At 31.0% G+C, this 25,163-nt stretch overlaps 2 protein-coding genes across 2 annotated transcripts; one reads left to right on the forward strand and one right to left on the reverse strand.

Moving 5' to 3' along the window:
* Positions 1 to 2,028: 2,028 nt before the first annotated feature.
* On the forward strand, positions 2,029 to 17,405 carry LOC125066495 (phospholipase A1 VesT1.02-like). The gene is made up of 7 exons (XM_047674586.1): positions 2,029 to 2,156; positions 2,331 to 2,379; positions 12,290 to 12,557; positions 13,053 to 13,201; positions 13,769 to 13,995; positions 14,437 to 14,593; positions 17,169 to 17,405. The coding sequence occupies exons 1-7, from the start codon at positions 2,111 to 2,113 to the stop codon at positions 17,308 to 17,310; spliced, it is 1,038 nt and encodes a 345-aa protein (XP_047530542.1). The 5' UTR covers positions 2,029 to 2,110; the 3' UTR covers positions 17,311 to 17,405.
* A 3,083-nt stretch (positions 17,406 to 20,488) lies between these two features.
* Positions 20,489 to 24,963, reverse strand: LOC125066408. The gene is made up of 6 exons (XM_047674473.1): positions 24,799 to 24,963; positions 24,239 to 24,421; positions 23,414 to 23,540; positions 22,740 to 22,900; positions 22,071 to 22,175; positions 20,489 to 21,374 (listed from the first exon to the last, which is right to left on the reverse strand). The coding sequence occupies exons 1-6, from the start codon at positions 24,817 to 24,819 to the stop codon at positions 21,249 to 21,251; spliced, it is 723 nt and encodes a 240-aa protein (XP_047530429.1). The 5' UTR covers positions 24,820 to 24,963; the 3' UTR covers positions 20,489 to 21,248.
* Positions 24,964 to 25,163: the final 200 nt, after the last annotated feature.

Here is a 25,163-nt window from a genome sequence, read left to right on the forward strand (position 1 = left end):
AAAGACCAGAAGTACCCGATCCGTATCTTCGATTGACATGCTACCGTAACGCTCCGACTTCATTTCAACAAGCTAACTGAGTTATAGACCTAACAAATCATTTGGTAACAATCGATTTATTCTATATGACGTCCGGTGAGTATCAAGCCTAACTGTCACGCAAACCAAGATCATAAGGTTGGCTTCTTTTATTTATTTTGTAGTGCACGTCTTTGCGTATACAATCTATCTAAACCTATATAAAATATTCTAAGTTATTTTAATTAATCTACTCTACAATTGCGCTTAACTTGTAAGCGAAATCCAAGGCAATAATTGATATTATATAACTCCACATTTAAAAAAAAGCAACTGGAACGCGCGAAACATTATATCGAAGAAATACCGAATACATAATTAAAAGCGAATACAAATTCCCAGTGGTGCGAAAGGACGCGCTTTTTTGCTAATTACTTATATACATATATTATAAAATTTGAGTTTCTGTTTGTAATATTAAAATAGCCGCTTTATACCAAATGCATTTTTATGTATACACGGTACATATAACAAATTTTTTTTTTTTACAATTTTTGTCTGTCTATCTGTCTGTTTGTTTCGGAACGGCTGGACCGATTTTGACGGGACTTTCACTGGCAGATAGTTGATGTAATAAGAAGTAACTTAGGCTACAAAATATATTTTTTTGTTAAATTCGCACGAAGTCGCGGGCACAGCTAGTATTTAATAATTAAGGTGACAACACATTAAATCTCACAATGAATTAGATTACATTAATTCATTACGAATGAACACACAATGAATTAATGTAACCTTATTCCGTACCTATATATAATACGTACAATTCCCAAATCGTTCCAAAAGCATATTAAAATATTTAAATAGAGTGAGTTGGGGCATGACCGACACTGAGGTGAGATCGTACCGAACGAATTTCCGACTAATTCTTGCACACTTTTATTGATTTCGTTGTCCAGTCAATACAAGCTAATAAAACTGATTCTATTTACTGGGAGACAATATATATAAAAAGTGATCGAATCAACCGGAAATTCGATCAATACCATGTCATCCCATTGTCAATCTCACCCCAACTCTCTCTAGGATAGATGTGTCAAATTTTGAATTTTATTTTGACACATTATTGTTCGTTGTTTTTAAAATTGCTCATTCTTCTATTTCGTACAAATTTCTCGTACATATGATTATTCATTAGATTTCTCTTGTAAAACGTTTTTTTTATTTATTCTAACGTAATCAAGAATTAACAAATAATATTTTCAATGCTTAAATGTAGTTATAATTCTTAATTTAAAAAATTAAAGTTGACGAAACAAAAGTAATGATGCAATCGTTACTGGCCACTATTATGAATTAACGAATCAACTTTAATGTATATAATCGTTTAAGTAATTTATAAAAATAAAAAAAAAAATTATTATAATACTTTTAAATTTGGAATTGCGTCTTATTGTCATCCATTCAGTTGGATCATATATCATTTCGTAATAATAATTCGTAATAAAATTTCTTATTTAGCAACGAAGATTATTTATATATACATCGACCGTAATCCACGAACTATCACCATGATTCGATTTTTAAAATAACAAGATCATATATTTCCTATGATTAAAATATAAAAAATAACATCGAGTGTTACGTGAACCTTTTATATACTAAACATCTTAAGCTATAACTCATACAGCATGTCATAACAATATAATTCGTCATGTATTTAATAAAAATATCTATCAACCTCAATAAAGGCGGACGTAACACAATCTTAATTCAAAACGCGTTCAATATTTGAATTCTGTTAAGAAAGTGTAATTCAAACGCGATGAAAAAAAAAGAACAAATAATTTTGAAATTCGAGCCAATTCTCTTCAAAATGTTTTCATTGAAATTCCTGGCATGTGTTAAGGTTTTTTTCCGTATATAACATTGAAGACGGTTATGGGGTAAGATGGATCGTGACTGCTTTATCGTATAGTTTTCGAAGCGTAGTGCGGTTGTAAAGACGCTGGTATCAGCGGTCGCGCCATCCTCAATACAGATTGAAATTGTATTTATATACATAGCATCGCGTTTACACGATTTTGTGAAAATGTATAATATTCGATCATATGTTTGGATAGTCGCTGTAATTATTTGTAAGTATTATCAAACATATTATTCTTATTAATATAATAAACAACAAAATTATTTATTTTTATAATGAATCGAAATTCATATTAAGTGTTTTTTTTTTTTAATTTTACAATGTTCCAAATTCGAATTATGAAACTATGTTGAAGTGCCCTTAATGTAAAAATATTTTTTTTTAGCTTCTTTTCTAGACAATACGCAAACAGCCTGGCTAAGGTGTTATAGAAGGTAAGTTTTTCGATTTTTTTTGTCTTAAACTTAATGTGTTTTTTTTTTTACACAAAACAACGTCTCATTCCCTAACAAGCATATTTGTGTACATATTACTGTACTACTTTAATTATTCGCATTCATAATTTGAGCTGTGAAATTATTAGATTAACGATTACAACTTCACAGGAAAATGGTTTATGAGACTGTCTTTGAATTTTGATTATAATTCTCTAGTTATCCGCCCCGACTTCACACTAGGGAATTTTATGACTAAAGAAAATTATATAACTATAATTTATTAATAATATATTGAATTTAATAGTACTAAGCCATAATATAGTTTCTACGATCGATTTTTTTTTAAGAATTGGATCATTAGTTCCGGAGATTGACCCCTACATAAAAACAATCAGATTTTAACCTATAATATTATAAGATTTGACAAGAATAGATTTTGAGAAAATATAAACGATCAGCTGACATAAACAACGATATAGTGATAGTAACCTGTGTAGCAAAAAAAAAAATTTGCTTTTGTGGGTTAAAGCAATAATTAATACACTAAATCATACAACATTCACATAATCTTACTAAAGAGTATATAGTAGTATATATTATATGACTTGGAGAATTTTCAAATATAAGGAGTATGAAAAAAATCGTCGACTAGAGCGCGGTTATGATTATAAAAATTAATATTATGGTATTTACTTTCCTATGTATTTAATTTATATACACATGATTTATAGAATCCATAAATGTCTATATAATAATACAAACCCAGTTACCATTCATTAGATTTTAGTACGAATTATTTGGTATCGAGTATTATTACTTGGCAAAAAAATACGATTATTTGAAAATATTTCAGTTTAGAGTTTAAACAATACTCAAAAGAAATTTGGGCGTGTTATCGCATACAGCGTTTATTTATTATCATAATATTTGTTTAATACTATATTTCAATAGATATATCTTATGATAAAATACCATAGGGGTAAGGCACTATGACATATATAATAAATAACAGGACAAATTATTGTTTAAGATTATTAAACTCCCACCAAAAAATATCGGTAAATGCCAACAATGCCAACAATCTAAGTAACTCAACCTCTATTATATAAATATATTATATACTGTTTCAAACAGTATTGTCATATAATAAAACATACTCATATATATGTTTTTCCACCAGAAAATCTTGAATTAAAAAAAAGCACCTAATTTTAGCAACTATTATATTTATATATAACTATATATATTTATTATTTACCATTATTAGTTCATAGAATTATATATAGGTTGCATATCGTTGTAAAAATAATTTAATAGAGATCAATGCTGTACTGCTCGATGATTGGATTAAATGACAAAAAAAAATGTGAAACGTAAAAAAAAAACATCACAAAAAAACTTTTTACTTCAATCAATCGTGAAACCTACAGAGACTCTAGATAGATATATAGACCTCTTAAGAATTTTTTCAGTAATTTAGTCAATTTTTCCTTTAATAAATTCGAAACCCATTGTGATCATTCTCGTCGTCATATAAATATAAAAAAAAACGTGTAGTGATTATACTACACAAAATATAAAACACAACACAAGAATTTTGTTTATATGTATACATTTATATATCTATACATTCTTTCGTTTATTTGAACATTATGAGTCGGATTTTGGATTTTCCAATTTTCATCATTTATGTTCTGTTGTGAAATGTATTTTTTACGATAAATTACTCTACAACATTTCGGTTTGTTATTAACAAAGTAGGAATTGTAATTTAAATATATTTATAATAATATTATTGATATTAATAATATTTTTTAAAAGATCTTTCACAAAAAAAGTAAAGGTATATTTCCGACTCCGCAAAATCAATACGTCCTTACTGCAAAGTATTCATTTGTACAATTAATTTCAGTTAATTTCTTACCTTTGGGTTTTAATTATTTAATACAATATATTATCTTTAAAAATCTTTAATTACAATATAATGTTTATATATGACAAAAAGCGTGGAATTGGTATTCGTAATTTCGATACAGGACAATACATTGAATTTTATGAATTTTAATATGTCAGACTTGACGGGCACATATATATTCATCAAAAAGGTGACAACACAAATTGTTCAAAACAGCAGGAAGACAAACATCGTATAGCCCTGGTAGGGCGAAATCCTGTGAAGACAGTCTGATCTGATCCTGTGAAGATAGATAGTGAAGTAAATCGACAATGAATCAAAGTCGAGAGATGCCGGACCGATCGATACCGATAGCGCACAGTTGCACTCTACCCTCGCTCTAATAATCTGATGGGATGGCAATGGCAATGGCAAATGCGACTCCATTAACTGCTTTACGTAATAAAAGTAATTTCAAAGTCACACTTCCAAATCTAAACAAATCAAATTCCTTTATTCAATGTAGAAGCATCACACTTAGTTATTTATTGTCAAATGAAACATATTCGGAAAATCAAATATGAAAATCGGAAACACATTCGGAAAATCAAATAGAAAGTAACTCAGCGAGTCTTTTTTGATGCAAATTTGTGATTATTTACAAATATTCAATATCAAAAAAGAAATATCTAGGAGGCGATGGTTTCATTCCCAAGGTAGCACCTTCCACCATGAACTCTCTACGAGTATAATCCAACATAAATATATTCAACTTCCAAAATACGGACTGTTGAGATTTTTTAGATAGAAATACCCAATAACCTTTTATCAGCCTGACTTGGGGTTTGAACCCAGAACCTCAGGATATGCAGCTTATCATATATAGATACATATCTGGCTACTAGGAAAACAAGGCAGTCAAGTCATGATATCTGCCATGGTTCATTAGAAGAAGCTGTAGAGAAGATTAGAAGTTAAACCACCAATAGCTCAATATTGTTCAGGCACTTATTTCGATCCTGAAGCCTTGCGCTATTGTTTGATCCGTATCTACCATAAGGTTTCTTGTTAATTGATTTTAATATTAGTAATTGCTTCAAAACTAGGGTATAGCTAGTATTTTCTAACGAAATTTACTATCTCATTCTTGAATAATATTTGAGAAAAAAAGGATGGAAAAAACCGAAATCCAAATCGTGAACTACATCGTTGAACTTACGTCATGACCCGTGTGAGAAAAAAAAGGCCTCGTTTAAACTATAACTGTTACGCAATTATTATTTATTAAGATAAAATAATTAAATCAATTCTTAACCGGCAAAAAATCTGAGAGTATTTTACCCTTTTCATAGAATATAATTATCAAAATGTGTGTGTGAGTGTTGTTGGTGTTATAAGTAATATATAAATTATAGTTATGTTAATTTAATTGAGTTTAATTTATTAGTTACCTTTTATTAAAATGCTTGATTTTGTACATATATATTGAGCAATAAGTTTAATTTGAACACCGGTTTTTTTGATGAGATTTAATTTTAATAATAGGACAGGTTAAAAAAACAGGACATGACAGGGACAGGTTAAAAAAACTGTTTAATCTTATTGAAGAAACACAATTAGGCACAAATGACCAGTCATGACTCTGACGTATGTATGTATAATTATGTTGAATACTTCGTGGTGTATTAATTTTTTTCTATATTTTTATCTCCACAGATATGTTGTCCGTTCCATATAATCTTTAATTTGTATTTGTTATTTTATTGGACCTGCATGTTTTTATTACTAGACAGTTTCAGTTTCAGGAATATTTTTATGGTTGTACTTACATATGACATTCATAAGCAATATAGGTTAGACAAAGCGGTATCCATATAATATGTAATTTGTAAATATTGAGTACAAAATAGCTGAGTCATATAAACGTCTACACGGCTTACAATGCCTTCGGCGATCAAAACAATGTTCTAGAAAATTTTGTCTTAAAAAGGTCTAGAGAAAAATCCGCGATAGCATGTGTCTATCGTGTAAGATACGCTCATAAAAACTATTTTTATTTGGTACAAATTAGTAAAAAAATATCGGTTAATATTTGCAAAGCCATATATGTCTACAATTAATAAGTTATTTGGGCATTAATTATACATTAGCATTAGCAGCCTGTAAATTTCCCACTGCTGGGCTAAAGGCCTCCTCTCCCTTTGAGGAGAAGGTTTCGAGCATATTTCACCACGCTGCTTCAATGCAAGTTGGCGGAATACACATGTGACAGCATTTCGTTAAAATTAGAGACATGCAGGTTTCCTCACGATGTTTTCCTTCACCGCCGAGCACGAGATGAATTATAAACAAATGAAAATTCGGTGGTGCCTGCCTGGGTTTGAGCCGGAAATCATCGGTTAAGATGCACGCGTTCTAACCACTGGGCCATCTCGGCCTTTAATTATACATATATTAAAATTATCTTTTACACTATAATATTCGAATTCGAAACCGTTATAAAATATTATCATCGTTTCCTAATATGCAACGAAAAATCGTTAGCTGCGAAAAGGGTGGTCGGATAAATAGTCGAAAATAAAATTTACAAATAAACTAATATATAACGTTATATTAACAAACACACGTAATAAAAAATTTCCTTATTAATAAATTGGGCTCAGGTGAAGCTGGGGTAGGACGCTAGTTTATTTATAAAAATAATTTTTTTTTTAATGATTAAATTCTTAATTTTCCAACTTTCTATAGTTATCATATCCTTATAAATATTTATCTCATTCATTTGCATATTATTTTATGTTTGTCATTAAAATCTGTCGAATCATTTTTTATATAATTAAAATATATTGTTTTATGTAAATGAATAAGTCTAAAAATGTAAACAGGCAAATGTTAACTAATTACGAAGGCTTAATTAAATGCCCAACAATGCAATTCAGTGATGTTAACACGTGTTCTAACCAATGGTATATCTTTAGATTTACAGAAAACACTAAACCCAGTTAATGTATTATTTTAATAAAATAATTTTTTTTCAAAAATCAATTGACCGAGTGGTCATATATTAAAAATAAGGAACAATTTAACATATATTCAAACTCAAACTCAAACTCAAATTCCTTTATTCAATATAGAAGTATTACACTTTCTTATTGATGGTCAAATTAAACACTACCACCGGTTCGGAAGAAGAAAACACCCTGACCTGAGAAGAACCGGCGAAAGAAACTCAGCGGGACTTTTTTTTTACGTCAAATTAATTATATACATAATTGTATATGAGTAGAAACAGCCAGGAGGCGATCGTTTCATTCCCAAGGTGTGCTATCAAACATAAACTCACTAATTGTATAGTAAACTTTCGCACACAAGCGTTCCTTAACAATTTTTTTAAATTTCGCAACAGAAGCATTTTGAACGATCCTGTTGTAGAAGCGTATACATTGCCCCTCAAAAGAGTTACTGACTCTATGCAGTCAAGTAACAGGAGTAACAAGATTGTGTTTTTTCCTTGTACCAACGTTAAGAGAATCACATTTTCTCATAAAAACATTAATATTTTTCCGTACATACAAAACATTACAGAATATATATTGAGTATTCCTTATTACGCTAAGCTATAGCTTATTAAAGTATTGAAAATAGACAATGTATTATGTTCTTGTGGATTTTATTACCAATGTTTTCATGATGTGGTAGGTATATGAGGTGTTCCCTCTACTTTAACATCAGTGCCGGCTTTAGATATCTGGAGGCCTCTTGGCAGCAGAGAAGTCCCTAATAATTTATTTCAGACGATTTTTTTTATAATTTGTCTGGGGATAAATTAAATTATGTCAACAAACATACCTAATTATGTAGATATATTACACTTGAACGTAGAATTATGCTTGTATATTATATTAGAATGGTTAACGCGTCGGAATTACGTTTTTTGGAAGGAAGTTATTTTACGCGGATAACAGTTAAAGTAGTGTGAGCTGGCAGAATTTATCACGTAAGGCAAAAATGTAATGCCCCTCCAGGCGACTTTTCCCTCTTTTTCTCTTTCTCTTTTTCTATTATGTACGGTTCTATATCATATTATTTAAACTTAATTCACACGGGATTTTTAATAACATTTTTTTTTATAATCATTTAATTCATTTCAAACGTTTATTTATGTTATTGTTTCTTGTAATACACAACGAAAGTAACACTTCTCGTTCTTATTTGTTCTCAATTCAAGAGGAGGTGCCCAGTACCATACCCCCGGATGCTTAATCCGACCCTGGTGACCGTAATAAGCTCTAATAATCGCAAAAAGAGTACACACATAAACATTCAATTCAGCTTATATCCGTATTTAGCATTAGCAGCCTGTATATGTCCCACTGCTGGGATAAAGGCCTCCTCTCCCTTTGAGGAGAAGGTTTGGAGCATATTCCACCACGCTGCTCCAATGCGGGTTGGCGGAATACACATGTGGCAGAATTTCGTTGAAATTAGACACATGCAGGTTTCCTCACGATGTTTTCCTTCACCGCCAAGCACGAGATGAATTATAAACACAAATTAAGCACATGAAAATTCAGTGGTGCCTGCATGGGTTTGAACCCGAAATCATCGGTTAAGATGCACGCGTTCTAACCACTGGGCCATCTCGGTCATAATATATTTATAAACGAACTAACAAAACCTGGCTTTTTATAATAGCAGTACGAATAAGTCTCTGCATTTTCCCGCGAGTATATTTATTTTAAAATATTATAATAGCTTATAACCATGTACTTGTATAGACGATCTCGCAATTGGCCATAATCTCATACAGATACAACATTAACAGCCTATAAATTTCCCACTGCTGGGCTAAAGCCTTCTCTCCTTTTGAAAAGAAAGGTTCGGAGCATATTCCAACACGCTGCTTCAATGCGGGTTGGTCGATACACATGTTCCTCACGATGTTTTCCTCCACCGCCACCGCTATGAATTATAAATATATATTAAGCATTTGAAAATTTAGTGGTGCTTGCCTGGGTTTGAACACGCAACCTTCGGTTAAGATAAATGCGTTCTAACCACTGGGCCATATCGGCTCTTACAGATACGTTTAGTAGAAAATATACATATTTGTGTCAAATTGTATGAAATTGACCTGTAAATAATATATATGTATATCACTTAGGGCTGTAGTGTTAAGTTATTTTATTATGTAATGCTATAATGGTCAGATAGATGGTTCCAGAATTAGCGGTTTTACCGAAAATTTTACTATTTCTACGTTTTATTTAAATTTTAACCTTGCTGGTGACAATCATTTCATATATGTAACGGAATTCCGAATTATTTCTATTCCGAACATATTCAATGACGAATATTTTAATTTTCCTCAAGCACCAATGACCCAAGCAGTTAAATCGCGGAGTCAAATCAGAACAGCCTTACGATTTCAACACCAAGGTCTTCTAAGTGGATTAATGATCCCATTCATATTATTTATTATGGAAACATATTACGTAATAAAGTCATCAAAATACACATGACTGCTTTCTTTTCGATCTATTGACTCCTAATTATTTACGTGTCACGTAAGTTACCGGTTTTTCGTCTCCTCGCATAACCGACGCGATGTTATGTATTCAATTTCACGTTCCTAACAGGGACAATGTGATAAGACCTTGATAAATTAATTTCCTCGATGGTTATTGTGGCACTTCAGACTTGGTAATGTCTTAATGCAAGGTTTCTCATTAATTAAGGACAGTAAATTGTATTTGAACCATTTCGCCTTTATCACAAACATATAAAGATAAAATTGATGATAATGAAATGAAAAACTCAATTTAAATACCAATTAAATTGAGGTCTTCTTTTTTAAATAAATAAATTCGAAATAAAAAACTTTTTTTTCGGTTCTTTACGGTAGAATCGACAGTCCAAACCTATATTAGTAGTAGTAACTATACATTTAGTTTTACTTATAAAAAGACGATACAAGATTACTATAAATAGTATACATAAAATATATTTTGATTTAATTTATGTTTCTACTATCTGAACTAGTGATTTCTTTCAAAATCGGTTCATTAGCTTAACAGACAGAGTTACTTTTGTATTTTAAACTAGTAAGGATTATTTGACCGTATTTTTTTTAATATATTTGTGTACTTGCTTGCATATCCAGTATTTCAAACTCAGTATACGATAAACCATTGTTTAGGTCTTAGTTGATAAAAATTGAATAGGATTATATATTATAAAAATATTTCGAAAACAACCACGAACTAAATATTAACAAGACTTGAGTATTCTATAATCGAATATACAAAAAATTCTAAGTTTCTGTTCCAGTTGTTTTTTCTATATTTAAAAGTATTGTGGTTTTATTATTAAGTTCAATAAAAACTATACAGCAAAAGTGTTTGATTATAAATTTTAAGCCAAGACGTTAAAGAAGATTGCATTCAAACCGGCCTTGAATCAAGATTTGTATTTTAATGATTGTTATTTAATTTTTTGTTTGTTGACAAACAAAATAATATTATAAGGTCAAATTTATATTAACTATAAATCTAATTAATAAAAAATAATACGTATTGAATTAGTTATTTTAATGAATAAAAGTATGTACTCTTTTTTTTACAAACAATACGCGTAAAAATTGTATTCCGTGGCTTATTATTCTAGTCGAATCAAAAGAATATGCAAATATTTCGATACTGACAAACAAACGTATGCATACATAAATACAGAAACAGTTCATTTTATAATTAAACTAGCTGCTGCATGCTGATTCACCAAAGAAGATCTTGAGATTATCAGCTTAAAAAACATTTCATATCTTATTTACTGATATATTTTATACTAACATATATATTTGAAATATAAAAATAAATCAATCATTCTAAGTTGTTTATTTAACGATATTTACAGAAATAATTTATGAATACAATCTACAATTTCAAGCTCCAATGAAATAATAAAGGAAAATCGTCTTTTACGCAATTAATAGACACATTGCTGGTACTAACCATCCTCTTGCGTATCGTTTCTTTGTATAAATATATTTGTTTCATTAATGCACACACATCACGTACATCATACACTAAAATTGAAACCACGTGAATCAAAGACAAGAATTATAACGAACGCATACAATTTTCCACAAACTCTGACAATATGACCATAAAGAATATACTTAACTTTTTACTAAATGTCATTTTGAATTATTTTTTTACTGGAACTATATTTAAAATATAAATCGGTAATGACATTGCGGGCTATTGAATTTTCTAAAACGACTCAAACGTCAGCCAATAATTATACGTTCACGGCACTATGTCAGAAACCTTCACGCCCGCATCAACAATTGTATAAATTTTCAACTGATTTACGGTTATACAATGCTTAATAGATTATAACGAGAAAACAAGCATTACGTATACTCCTATACTAATATTATAAATGCGAAAGAATCCCTGTCCGTCTGTCTGTTGCTTTTTCACGGTTAAACCACTGAAGCGAATTTAAAGAAATTTGGTATGAAGTCCAAGGAACTCCAAGGAAGGTCATGAGCTACGTTTTAATACCTAACATCTGACCAAACCCTATAACGCGAGCGTAGCCGCGGGCGGCAACTAGTTCTTTTTATTTATGATTAACAACTGATTGCCTCAGCTACGTAAACGCTATGAATTTTTTTAACGTTCGTATATTGTATATAGTTTGACTTTTTGTTTGTACGCATATGCGATTATTCATCATTAATTTAATTATTACAGAGTATTAAATTCTTTCGTTAAAAGTTTTTTTTTATTTAATCCACATTATTGTTAGACAAACGTCAAATCATTAAAAAATAGTAAAACGACAGAGAGCTGTGTATGAGTCTATGTCAAATGACTCTTTTATGATAAATACGTATGTAGAGAAAAAATTGTTAAGTAAACCAAGTTACTAATTAGTAATAACAGTACGATTATATTACTAAATTTAAATATGCATAATTAATTAAATCGTAACAAAAACTTCCAGTTCTCTAAACGAATACACAGTGACGTCACTAAGTGACCCAACACCGTTGATGAGGGATCCATGCATTGACCCAAACCTCCGAACTGTCATCTATACATTTGGATATAGAGGGAAGACCGACGGTCCAGCCACAACGGCAGTACTTAATACTTACTTGGAAACCAAGAAACGAAATGTTTTACTTCTAGACTGGCAGGAGGAAGCTCAGAGCGGAGTTTTGGGTATACCCCTTGGATATGCGTTGTACGCTGTACCGAACGCTAAGCGAGTGAGTTCGTTTTCCATGTTACATAAATAAGCAGGTCAAGTACGACTTGCGTATAAGAATAAGTTGTAAATAATTCATTTAAATGTTCTTATGACCGTTCAAAATATACAGAGACATTCGTTTTGAGTTAAAATATTTCAAAGATAGAATATACGGAACTTTACTAAAAAATTATTAAAGTTGACACTTTTACTCTAAAGAGTTTCATAAGGAGTTATTGAATGTTGTTTCGTTTAATAGCAGTGAAATAAAATACATACATTCGTATAGGTTAATAAATGGAAAGGATTTTCGCATATTTTTATTACACTTATTGCGTATCGTTAGCATTTTGTGTTATTCTATGTTAAAATATAAATTTGCGTAATGATATACGCTTAGCAAATAAATAAAATAGAAAGAATGAAAAAAGGCTTTTTTTCGTCACAATATAATTTTTGTGTTATATTTCACGACATCTGTTGTCTGTTGAAGTATTATTTTTAATATTTCCAGGTCGGCCACGAGCTCGGCGACGCGTTAGTAACTCTATCGCAAGTCGGTCTAAACATGACTGAGGTGCATCTTATGGGACATTCCTTGGGGGCTCATATCATGGCATTTGCTGGCAGGTGGACCAGAAAAAGGGGACAAGTTATAGCCAGGTACACAAAGCTAAAAAGTTAAAATAGTAATATGAAAAGTAATAATTTTTGGTAACTAAGCACGTGAATGCGTTTGTATTTCCTTCTTTTATTTACTTAATTTTAGGAAAATCAACAAAACATACACAAGAAAGGTAATTTAAATTATTATAAATTAAAAACTAAGTGCTGTCGCACTTCTGTTTTGCCACGTCACAGTTACAATTAAAATTGTGTGGTATATAATTATTTGACATTTTTGAAAATATAGTATGTTTTTAGTTAACCAGCATAAAGTTAATAATAGTGAGACTGCAAAAAACATAAACGACGTGACCCTGAGACAAAATTAATGTTATCTTTTCGAAGAATTTATAACTATAAACACTGGGGGTTTTAGAACAGTTTGCTATTAATGTTGTCATTTGATGATTTTGGTTCAAATTCCAATATTAGTCGGTATTACCTAAAGAACTTTTATAACTGTATACCTTTTTTGGTTTTAATGACAAAACTTATTATAAGTGCGTTCTGTTCTTTTACATTTATTTAAAAGCGGATCTTAATATCTAAAAGTAATATTTTCAGGATCACAGGTCTAGATCCGGCCCGTGCTCTATTTGAAGGTACATTCGCGATACAGTCCGGCTTGGACCGCACATGTGCTAAGTTTGTGGATATTATCCATACAGACCCTGGATCATACGGAACCAGTAAATCAACTGGGACTGTGGACTTGTGGCCAAACTATTCACCAGGTGACGGTGTTCAACCCGGCTGTCCCAGCGGAAAATTCGATATGTTCACTCAGGAAGGTATTATACGGTTTTTATCAATAAATACTTGGGGTATCCCTTTCTATAATAAAATTGCGCAGATATTTTTAACTTTGCCGTTTCATAAATTCAAATCATTTGTAAAAAAATACATTGGTAAAGATGGCATATTATTCATTACAAGATTATATAGATGATAAAAAAGCGTTGAACTAATACTTGTTGACTTCAAGGTAGAATGTATTATATACATATGTAATTGTATGTAACTAACACGACTTTATATTTTTAAATGTTGAAAAAGAGTAACTACTGAATTTCTTGCCGGTTCTTTTCGGTAAAATCGGCATTCCGAACCAGTGGTTGCTTTACTTAATATTATTTGTTAAATGACGATCGACGAATGAGTTCAAAAGAATAAAGTATATTTTGTTGCTTATTGCTGAATATTAAAGTAATGTCATGGAAAAATGTTTTTAGATCTCTGCAGCCACGATCGCGCTTGGCGTTTCCTCGTTGAGTCCATCCGATATGGGACAGCATTCCCAGCAGCAGCGGCTGAGAACTACAATACGTGGCTTGCGATGGAAACTCCCCCCGCCGTCACTAATTATATGGGAGATTTAACCAATACCAAGTAAGTAAATGAAGTAGGACGCCTTGAATAATAAATTCGAGGCGTCTGTATATCAGACAACAACCCATACATACACATGTACGGCCTGCAAATTTCCCACTGCTGGGCTAAGGCCTCTTTTCCCTTTGAGGAGAAGGTTAGGAGCATATTCCACTAAGCTACTCCAATGCTGGTTGGTGGATTCACATGTGGCAGGATTTCGTTGAAATTATATAAATGCAGATTTCCTCACGATGTTTTCTTTCACCGGTGAGCACAAGATGAATTATAAAATTGCCTATGTTTGAACCCACAATCATCGGTTGAGATGTACGCGTTCAAACCTCTGGGCCATCTCGGCCCGAGAGGCGGTTCATAGACCAAGAATTAAGCCAATAGAGTCAATTAAAAGCTAGTTAAACTGCGAAACGTAAATACTTTTTCTGGTATAAGATTTATGCAGATTAGTATAGTAGACAATATCATAAATTTAATAATATAACACATACACATAAACACATACATTTTACGTAACAAATATAATATTTAAATAAATGTAAAACCCTTTAGCCCTACAGAAAAGGTTAGATAATAATATAATCAACTGAATTATTATCATTAGCTTTGTGACTAGGCTGTAGATTCCGAAGTATTGGACTTGAATACTGGTATCAATGAAAAGTTACAGGTATAATAAAGTATTTTAATCAATTGTAAACAAATACTCAGCAAAAATAGCAGCTCATAGTTATATTATAATCACTATTCGGTTTTTTGCTTTTTAACAAATTTTTTTGAAGAAAGAATTTTTTTTATTTTTATTTGTAAGCATCGTTTTGAGACATCAGTGACATAAACAAACAAAAAAAAAAAAAAAAAATACAAAAACTTAAAATAACAATACAATTAAATAATATCTAAGAAAGATTATAAAAAGAGGCATAAATAAATAAAAACAAAATGCTGCCTACACAGCAGTACGATGCAACAAAAAGGAAAATTACTCAGCATTTGCTGTCGTCCTAGGAATTTCACACACAGAATTATATAGTTTTTTTTTTTTTTTCCTATACTAAAATTAAAATACGATTCATACTATGTGTGAAATTCGCAAAGACGGCAGCACTGATTTTCAGTGATCACCTTATTTCCGTGCGTCAAGTGAACGACATTGACAATAGTCCACTATTATATCGTGTTAAAATTTGACAAATTCCTGATAGTAGTCAAAAAGTTTAATATCAAATTCCATTGTCAAGGAATGCACGTAATATGTCGGTGTATGCATGATCCCTCTCCGGCCGTGTTGGATTGCCATCCGATCGGATTATATAAGAGCACCTGTGTTTGCACACACACTCGTACACGATAATATCTCCCGCATAAGTTAGCTAGTTGTTGAGAATCACATTGCCCGAATTTCAATCAAATACACATCTACATACTACGAACAAAATCACCGCGAAGTTAATTTCGCCGATACTTAAGATATTATATTTTAAATTAAGGATTTTGAATTGAATTGAATCAAATATGTATACGTTATATTTGTATATGTCTCATTTAAAATTAAAACTACATTCTTAGATTACTTATATAAATATAGTCTATTCCAAAAAGAGGACAAATGCCAAATAAAGATTTGACATCGATTTGACGCAATATTATTGGTCGAGAGCTTGTTTAATCTATGATATTCATTACGGATTTTCGAAAACATTGCGTTTTGAACATCGACGCAGCAGTATTGGAACCTTAAAAGTTAAATTAAAGTTGATATAATTAGTTAAGTGCAATAATGTCGTATTATATATGAAAACATATAAATCAAAAACTGTTAGTAGTGCACAATTTAGATATTCTATCAGCAAATGGTATGGAATACGTAAATCTAAGGTTTGTTTATATTCATTCCTTCTACGATAGAACTAGGCTGTATATTATGGCACTACAAAACAACTAAAACCAACGAGCCAACTTTAATATCGTGGTGTGCGCGACGGTTACGCTTGACACTCGCTGGAAATCACACTACTAAAAGTGTACGTGTACTTTGGCCAACCTTTGGCCTCTATTTTACTTACATCCTTTTTGTACAATAAGTTTATGCAAATCAAGTGAAAATAAATCGATATCTTCTCCACAAATCATGTCCGCGTGGAATAGTGGCAATGTTATATAACCTTCCTCATAAATCAGAATACAATAATATGTAAATAAACCCAATAAATCAGAGAAACTTTCAAATTACGTACTAAATTTTTTTTTTTAATAAGTATGTTAATCTGTACTAGCTGCTCTGCGCAGATACCGTCACGTAAAACGTTTCTGCTCCGCCCGTGGGGGTCATAGAGACATTTTATTGACTCTATAACGTGCTTAAACAATATTTTTCACAAAAAAATAGGCTATCTAACGCAAAAAGATTTAATATTTGATTTGTTTTTGTTCTAAAATAAGTGGCGTTCAAACCACGTATAAAACAATAAAATCGAGACGTACTCAAATGGTTTATATTAATTTATGTGTATACATAAGTTATTTTAAGTATATTTATAGTACTTTAATGTGTAATGCTATATTAACATGACCTCAGAGCCCGTGGAAACTATTTCCTCTCGACGAATGAACAAACTCCGTTCAGCAAAGGATCGTCGGGGATGATACCGGACCAATCGCGAAGACGACGCAACTCAGTGAACTCACCGCTCTCCATTATTATTAAATTCTTCAGATAATGATTAGTACATTATTTTAAATTAAAAACAAAGCGATTAATTCGTTTTTTTTTTTAATTGTTAGACTACTTACAACTTTCAATAAAATTTTAACTCTCAAACATTCACGTATGCAATTTTAATCAAAAAATGACTATTGAATTATTGATATTTCTTTCATGGATTTAACTAGCTATATCTAAATATTGAAACAAAAAATTGTCTATATTACAAAAACATATTCAATACGAATGACATTTAAAAAAATACAATGGTAGAATATTTTCGGTAGATTAAAAAAAAAACATACATTGCAAATAAAGTCAGTTGGAGTTGTAATTAATGTGCTTTTAAAGCACTGTCTCTTGCATTTATAAATTAGCATAGTATAATTTAGTTCTTTAAGCATAATATTGTATTAAAACAGGTCTGTATAAAACCACTCACATTTTTAACATTAATTTGTTTAATGAGTTAACAAATAACAATAGACGAAACTGTTGTCACTTGTCATTAGTTTTAAATCGGACAGATAATAAAATATATAAATTTCACTAATATCTTTTCATTTTCACTTTCAATTGAAAAAAATCTCATTTTTAGCAGTCGCCGTATGAAATTGGTAATAATTTATTTCGCCTCGCTAATATTTACCATATATAAAATGTATGGCGGAAGTAGAGATTTTAATATATTAGAATAATATAACATTAGCAATTCTGAATTCGGAAATATTATTCGTCATTGACTAATAATATTTCCAAAACTACTGTTATGCTGTGTAAGTAGATATTTGCCAATGAATTAATTACTTGAATTTTACATTTATCGACATTATTATTTGATAATACCTTTAATTTCATACAATAAAAGAAAACAATTTTAGTGAATTAAATAATTAAAATATGTTTTTACTTAAAAATATCATTAATACATTGATATGATAGACGCTAAAATTTAAACTGATAACGATGAATTATCTTTATGTAAATATTTTAAGCGTTTGACATTGGCATAAATTTAAAATTGGTAGCACCGGTGATACCTGAAAAAACTTAAGACTTATTTTTGAACAATAATTTATGTACATTAGCTTACGGAAGTTATTAACATAAAAAAAATATATTCTAACATAATATGTATGATAATATTTTGTCCTCGTTTCGCATCTTTAAAATAAATACACAACATAAAATAATTCATTCATCACTAGGCAGTTATGTTCTAAGAATACATATTATATGGCAGCCTGAGATGACAGCAACTGAAAATATAAAGTTGATATAAATATTTTTTTATAAAGTACGAATGACTGTTCATATTTCTTAATACATACACATCATATTATATCCTTGAAGAAAGATTATATTTTAAATGTCTGTGAATCTGAACGGCGATTGTTGTTTTCTTCTTTTTATACTTTCTGGTTATACATTGTTCGAGTCAAAAAACAACTGTTGATACAACTGGAATAAATATAAACAAACCTTAAATTTATGTATTTTATAGGATTTGTTAATAACTCAGCTATATTGTACACTAAAGAATTCATGATTAATATATCTTTATTTATAATACAACTCTATTACACTTAACTACTTATATCCACTTTAATTTTACTTCCAAAATTATAGAGCGGGAGATGATGACACAAAATACTAGGTCATTTGTACCAGTATGGCGGTTCTTCAGGGGTCTAATTACATAAAGGCAAAAAGCAAAACGATGGTCATAGCGCTCGCACCGGCGACCCAATCGCGTGGGCGTTAATCGAACGCGTCGGATAAATAACGAGTGTCGAACGATTTGTTCCACAAAAATGCTTGTATTTTCAGATAGTCGAAAAAAAAGAAATAGGCGGTAACGTAATGCCGTACTTCTCGGGTGTGACTTACAGCCCGCCACACCGACGCGAATACATTAATTTAAATAAAACAATTCAACCAGGCTAATTTTTGCATAGCTAATCATCGTCGAGTAGCTATTTACGAAAATCACCTTGCCATACTTTTCCGATAGTTCCCAATGCCCGCCCTACCACTGCAAAGGAGTAATTTTTTTTTCGCCAATCGATTTGTACCACCCTGAAACTTTTTTTAAAAGTTCCCTGTATGATCATAAATAGAAATCTGATAATGCCATACCTGTGGGAGGTGGCGAATGTGAACAAAATTTTTTCAAAATCCTAAGATTTTATTCGTAATTAGAACTATTTGTACCAGTATGGCACTAATTTTTCCTGTAAGTTTGAGGTTTAACGAATATTACGATAACCGTTTCGTCGACATTCAAAACGCCATTTTTTTCGTAAAACCATATTGAATATCATAGATTAATCAGGCTCTCGACCAATGATATCGCGTAATTTCCTGTCAAAGGTTTATTTGGCTTTTTTCCTCTTATGATTGGAATAGAGTATACATATATCGCTTACTTAGACAAGGACATATTAGTATTTTTATTTTTAAATATCGACTGCCTTCTAATTCTTTACTTACGAAATTCTTAATATTTCGATTCAATATTTTCAGTTTTATATATGGGAAAGTCCCTGAACACCTTTTTTTATCCCTACAGTGGGACACAAAATCGAAGAGGAAATGTAGGTATGTCAGGTGAGGTCTGGATTTGTTCTATTGAATATAACTCCAATCTCAAATGGTTCAGTGGAAAATAATGAAATAAATTAATCGTACAGAATTATTTAAATATGCATGCGACTGTAAAGTAACATCCTATAAATTTCCCACTGGTGGGAAACTTACAGGGTGTCACTCTTTTTTTAAGATGGTAGCGGCTGATAAGAACGCATGCCAGCTAAAGATCTTCCATATTCATTTTAAACTTCATATCTGTCTTAATTTCAACTAGCGGCTGCGCAGGAGCAGTTTTAGTGGAGTATATTGATCTAAGGTTGATCTTTACTATTTCGGTTGGGTCAGGATATATATTATTCAAGAACATGTCTATTAAACGCCAGATGTTCATTTGTCTCTACTCCTCTTATTGTGGTAATTGTTAAATCCATGGAACAGACTTTACTCTACAGCCTAGCCTAGAAAAGTAATTATTTAGACATTTCTTCGAATAATAGACAAAGTATAGTAAATATATTTATTTATTTACAAATTAATTATTTACAGATACATATTTATTATTATATATTTATATAAAAAAACCATAATTATTCTTGCTGTTATGCAATTAATACTGCTTACAAATCACAATAAATCTCTTCAAAATAATATACAGTAAAATTACTATAGTTATATTTACGATATTCATTAATTTGTCTGGTTTTAACCACGATCGTATTTTATTTTGGCCATCATATTTATAGTTATAGACTCCTAGTCCATAGACAAAGTAAAATTCAAAATTAATCAATTGATATTAGAGTGTAATACATTTTATTTACATTATATACAATAAATGTGTCATTGATTTGTAACTCTTTTGTTACCATAGATAAGCGCACAGAGTATCAAGATAATTTTGAATACATAAAAAATCAGACGGTTGGCAATTTTACATTCTCGTTTATTTTAGTAAATTCAACTGAAACTTAAATAAGATATAAAACAACAAATTTATAAAATGTTAATATTATAATTCTACAGCTGGAGAGTGTTAGCCGGGTACTCAAGAAAGAACGCGAACATCGAACATGAATATTAGGTACTTAACGGACGTAAAGTCCATTCCAAATCATTCCAGTTCGATAATAAGTAAGTCGAAATCCATGCAAGTTATGTATGAATATTTTTGTTACATAACGTATAAAATAGTCCACCACGAAAATGATTGACGGATACATTATTTTAAGTTCATTAGTGGTATGCATGCAGCTTTGTCACGCTTAAGGTAAACGGTAAATTATTATATCTTTTTCTTCAGGATATAAAGTCACCCTCTACTAAATGTTATCACTTCACAAAGCTTCACTGAATATACCTGTGCTAGGTGGGTGATGTTGTGTAGAACCGCTTCATAGTTGAGTCTATATCGACTATTGCATTGCGTACGTCGTGTGTCGCCGCACTTATGGTCTCGAACGTATTTGCTAGGCGTTCTATCGCGCGAGCCTGAAAATGTACAATCATAAGAAAAAAAACCATACATATACTTTATAATTTATATTGCTTACTCTCTTTGATTCCTAGTCTTTATTAAATAATAAGACTGAATATGGGGATGAAACTTTAAACTTCTGAATAATAACTAAGGGGCAGACAAAAGGGGGGAAGGGATGATTTTAGCGGATTTAATACACGTATGTGTGTTAAAATGTTTGTATGTATGTTTAACTGAAACAAAATTCTACCACTCTCTCTGCCCATTATTATTATAATCAATTGCTTTATTTTTTAGTATTTATGTAATAGGTAAGTTTTAACCGCCGCGCATAGACATTGGCGCTGTAAAATATCATAACCATTCCTTAGTAATGCGCCGCCAACTTTGGGACATGCTATGTTCCTTATGCCTGTAGTTACACTGGCTCACCCTTCAAATCGGAATATAACAATACATGTGGGTGATTAACGGTAGAATATCTGATGAGTGGGTTGTACCTATCCTGACGGGCTTGCACATAGCCCTACCAAGTAAGATGAGCAACAAATTAAGAGCACAAACTAACACTGGCCAATAAGTAAAAAGAACAAAGTTTTGTGAGCATCGACGTGAGTTTGCCGACGTTACGGCTGGCGAGCGGCCCACCCGTGTCTTGGTTCCAAAAGGTTGTATTGTTGTATAATTCAAAATTTTGAGGAGCTTACTTGTATCTGCGAAGCCTCAGCCAGTCGCTCCATCGCCTGCGCGTGCGCCTGCGACGCTTGTGCCAGCTGAGACATCGCCGTCGCTTGTTCACCCATTGATTTTACCTAAAATTAATACCGTCTTTATGCTCTATACCTCATTAAACCCTTGTAAGTAGCTAACTAACCTAACGAGGTAGACATGATATATTATCATATACCCGTTCTACCCGATACCCGTATGCTAACACTATACCGCAAATCAATGTCCTGCCTAGAAAATCAAGCTTTTTTGAATTTTGTTATCCCTCCCTGCTGGCGATCGCGATCGGGATAGATAATAATGTTTTGAATAAATTATTTTATTTTACTTACATTGAGCGTACCTAATTTCTTTGATTGATGTATGAAAAAGTTGGTTAATTCCACAGAGTCTATATTTTATGAGGGAATCTTTTTTTTTTGTTTTTGTTTTTTTTTTAAGATAGGCAGACGCTCGTACGGACCATCTGAAGGTATGTGGTCACCACAGTCCACTGACGATAACAATATAAAATATATTAACCATTCTGTACATTACCAATGCGCCACCAGCCTTGGAAACTAAGATGTTATGTCCCCTGTGCCTGTAGTTACGCAGGCTCAAAAAATCAATATGTGTGGTAAATTATAATGTTAATTTTAATTTACCAGTTTCTCCATTACAACCATGGTTCTCTCCTCAAGGTCGACAGTTGGTTCGTCAAAATTAATAACTGGGTCACTCTCATGGTTCTGGTCCATATTATCATCGTCATTATAAAACGCCTCTTCCATGTAGTGTGATTCTAGCTTCACTGAACTACGATTTTCTACAAAATAAATATCAGTATAAATCACTTTTTAAAAAGTAATGTCAAGTATGTTATGTTTGTATACTGTGTTTTACTGGCTCTTTGGTAAATAGATAGAAAGCTATAAATGCAAAATCCAAGTTGGGCTAATAAAAAAAGCTACTAGGAACCTTGAATAGCTTAACCTGTGGTCCTACACTGGTACTATCTTCAAACTTGTTAAATTGCTATTCCATTGGATTATTAGAATCAGGAAACAAAGAGTGCATCTGTGCAATACACACTCTTAAACACAGATAGTATTTAAGATTAAGGGTGTATTGTATTGTATCATATTGGTTGCGCAGTTCGTTATTTTTCATTAAAAATGGCCACTATGACTAAATTGACCAGGACTTCACTTCAACATCATCATTTTCTGTCAATTTAATATCTTATAGGTACTAACATATTTTTTAAACATAACAAAACATGTACAGAACATAAAATTTAAAGTTACCATTTAACTAAATTCAATTGAAGAAGACTTACTATTTCCTCCATCGTTAGCTAAGAACAAATCCCATATTTTCTTTTCTATATTAGAACATAGAGTATTGGGATCGCCTCCACCAGATTGCACTTTGGATCTTACAGTTGATTTTTTATCTGCCCAATACTGAAATTCCATTTTTAAAAAAATTTAATTATAACAATTATAATTAAAGGTAAGCTATTGATGAAGGTTTTATTTGTAAGTGGTTGACAGAATAATTATTCACCTTGACATCATCATCGTTGGTCAGATTTCAAGGGTGAGTGAGTAATATTATGGGGTACGAGATACAAAAAATATTAGATCCAATTATTTGTGGTTATTTACAATGTAAGAAGTGGTTATTATTTCTTACACTGTTAATGTATAACATGTTCTGGTGTATATAGGAATTTGGTATTTTTGTTCATGTCCATTTTTGTACATTAAATATTTTATAATATAAATTAAAAATGTCTCGCAAACATTCATTCTCTGTACTTATTTATAGGGAAACCAATGGAGTATGGCATTTCAAAATGCTTGTACCGGTGGATTGGTTCTGTTAATATATTGGTAAATGAGACTAACTTCATATTCTCGATTAATAGTTCTACTTATAACAATTTCCTTTATTTGACTCTTATGTCAACATCAAACTTAAGGAAATAAACTGTTTACTATTTGTATGGTATAAATAGTTTGTATTTCTCTTCCATTCATTTATTATTCAATCAACTTTCTGTTAGCATATCATCTCTAACAGTCTGTTTTCTTTTATTCGATTACTTTTACCATAAAATTACTGAGCATAGTAAACAAAATACATGATTTTTTCTTACTTTAATCCATGACTTCATAGGTCTTGTCGGTCCAGTAATGTTATTTACAATTCTTGTCAATTTAAACCAGAGCTTTTTGCTCTCATCTCGTCCTTCCAAGCCTCTCAATTGCCCAAGTGCTAAAGCTGGATGCTTTTCCATAAAATCTACTATTGCAACGACCTGCTCAAGACTAGGGCGGGACTAAAATGTTTAAAGAAAACTAATTATAGAGATTATAAATTTATTTCATGCATTTTGAAGGCATTTTGGTATGATGCCGAATATTAGTTTACTATTCATATACATATCATATACAGGATATTTAATTGTATACAAAACTTTTTTGAAATTATGAACTATAGTTAAACTCGTCAGGGTATACTTTGATATTCAGTACTTTATAAATGAGAAATGCTCATATTTTACAAATAATATGAAATAATAATCTAATAAAATTATTAGAATTCAAGTAGTAATTTTCTCACGCATAGACTTTTAATCGAGTTTAATCTTGGTGATTCTCGAGAAGTCTGAAATATTTTATTAAAAAAACACTTATTCTAATAGTTTCTACTTACTGCTATCGCTCTGTCCGTCATATTTTTTTACATTTCATTTAGTAAATAAAGGTGAATATTGCAATACTTTACAATCTATGATCTTCATGTAGTGATATTTGATGAAAATATTATTTTTCACAATCATTTATTCGATTGCAAATTGTAAAATGACAACCATTAGTTGGGGAACCAATAGTAAGAGTTGTTTGTTTTGTTGTTTTGTTATAGGTACCTAAATATAATGGAAAGATTATAAATATATGTTATACTGACATTTTTTTTTAATGCATACGGAAGTAAAATGAAAAACATGTGCATTTATTATATTAAAAAGCTCAATTTATTTAGTAGTGATAAACCAAAATAGATTTGAAAGATTAAAT

The sequence above is a fragment of the Vanessa atalanta genome, chromosome 9, assembly GCF_905147765.1.
Source record: "Vanessa atalanta chromosome 9, ilVanAtal1.2, whole genome shotgun sequence".
Lineage (NCBI taxonomy): Eukaryota > Metazoa > Arthropoda > Insecta > Lepidoptera > Nymphalidae > Vanessa > Vanessa atalanta.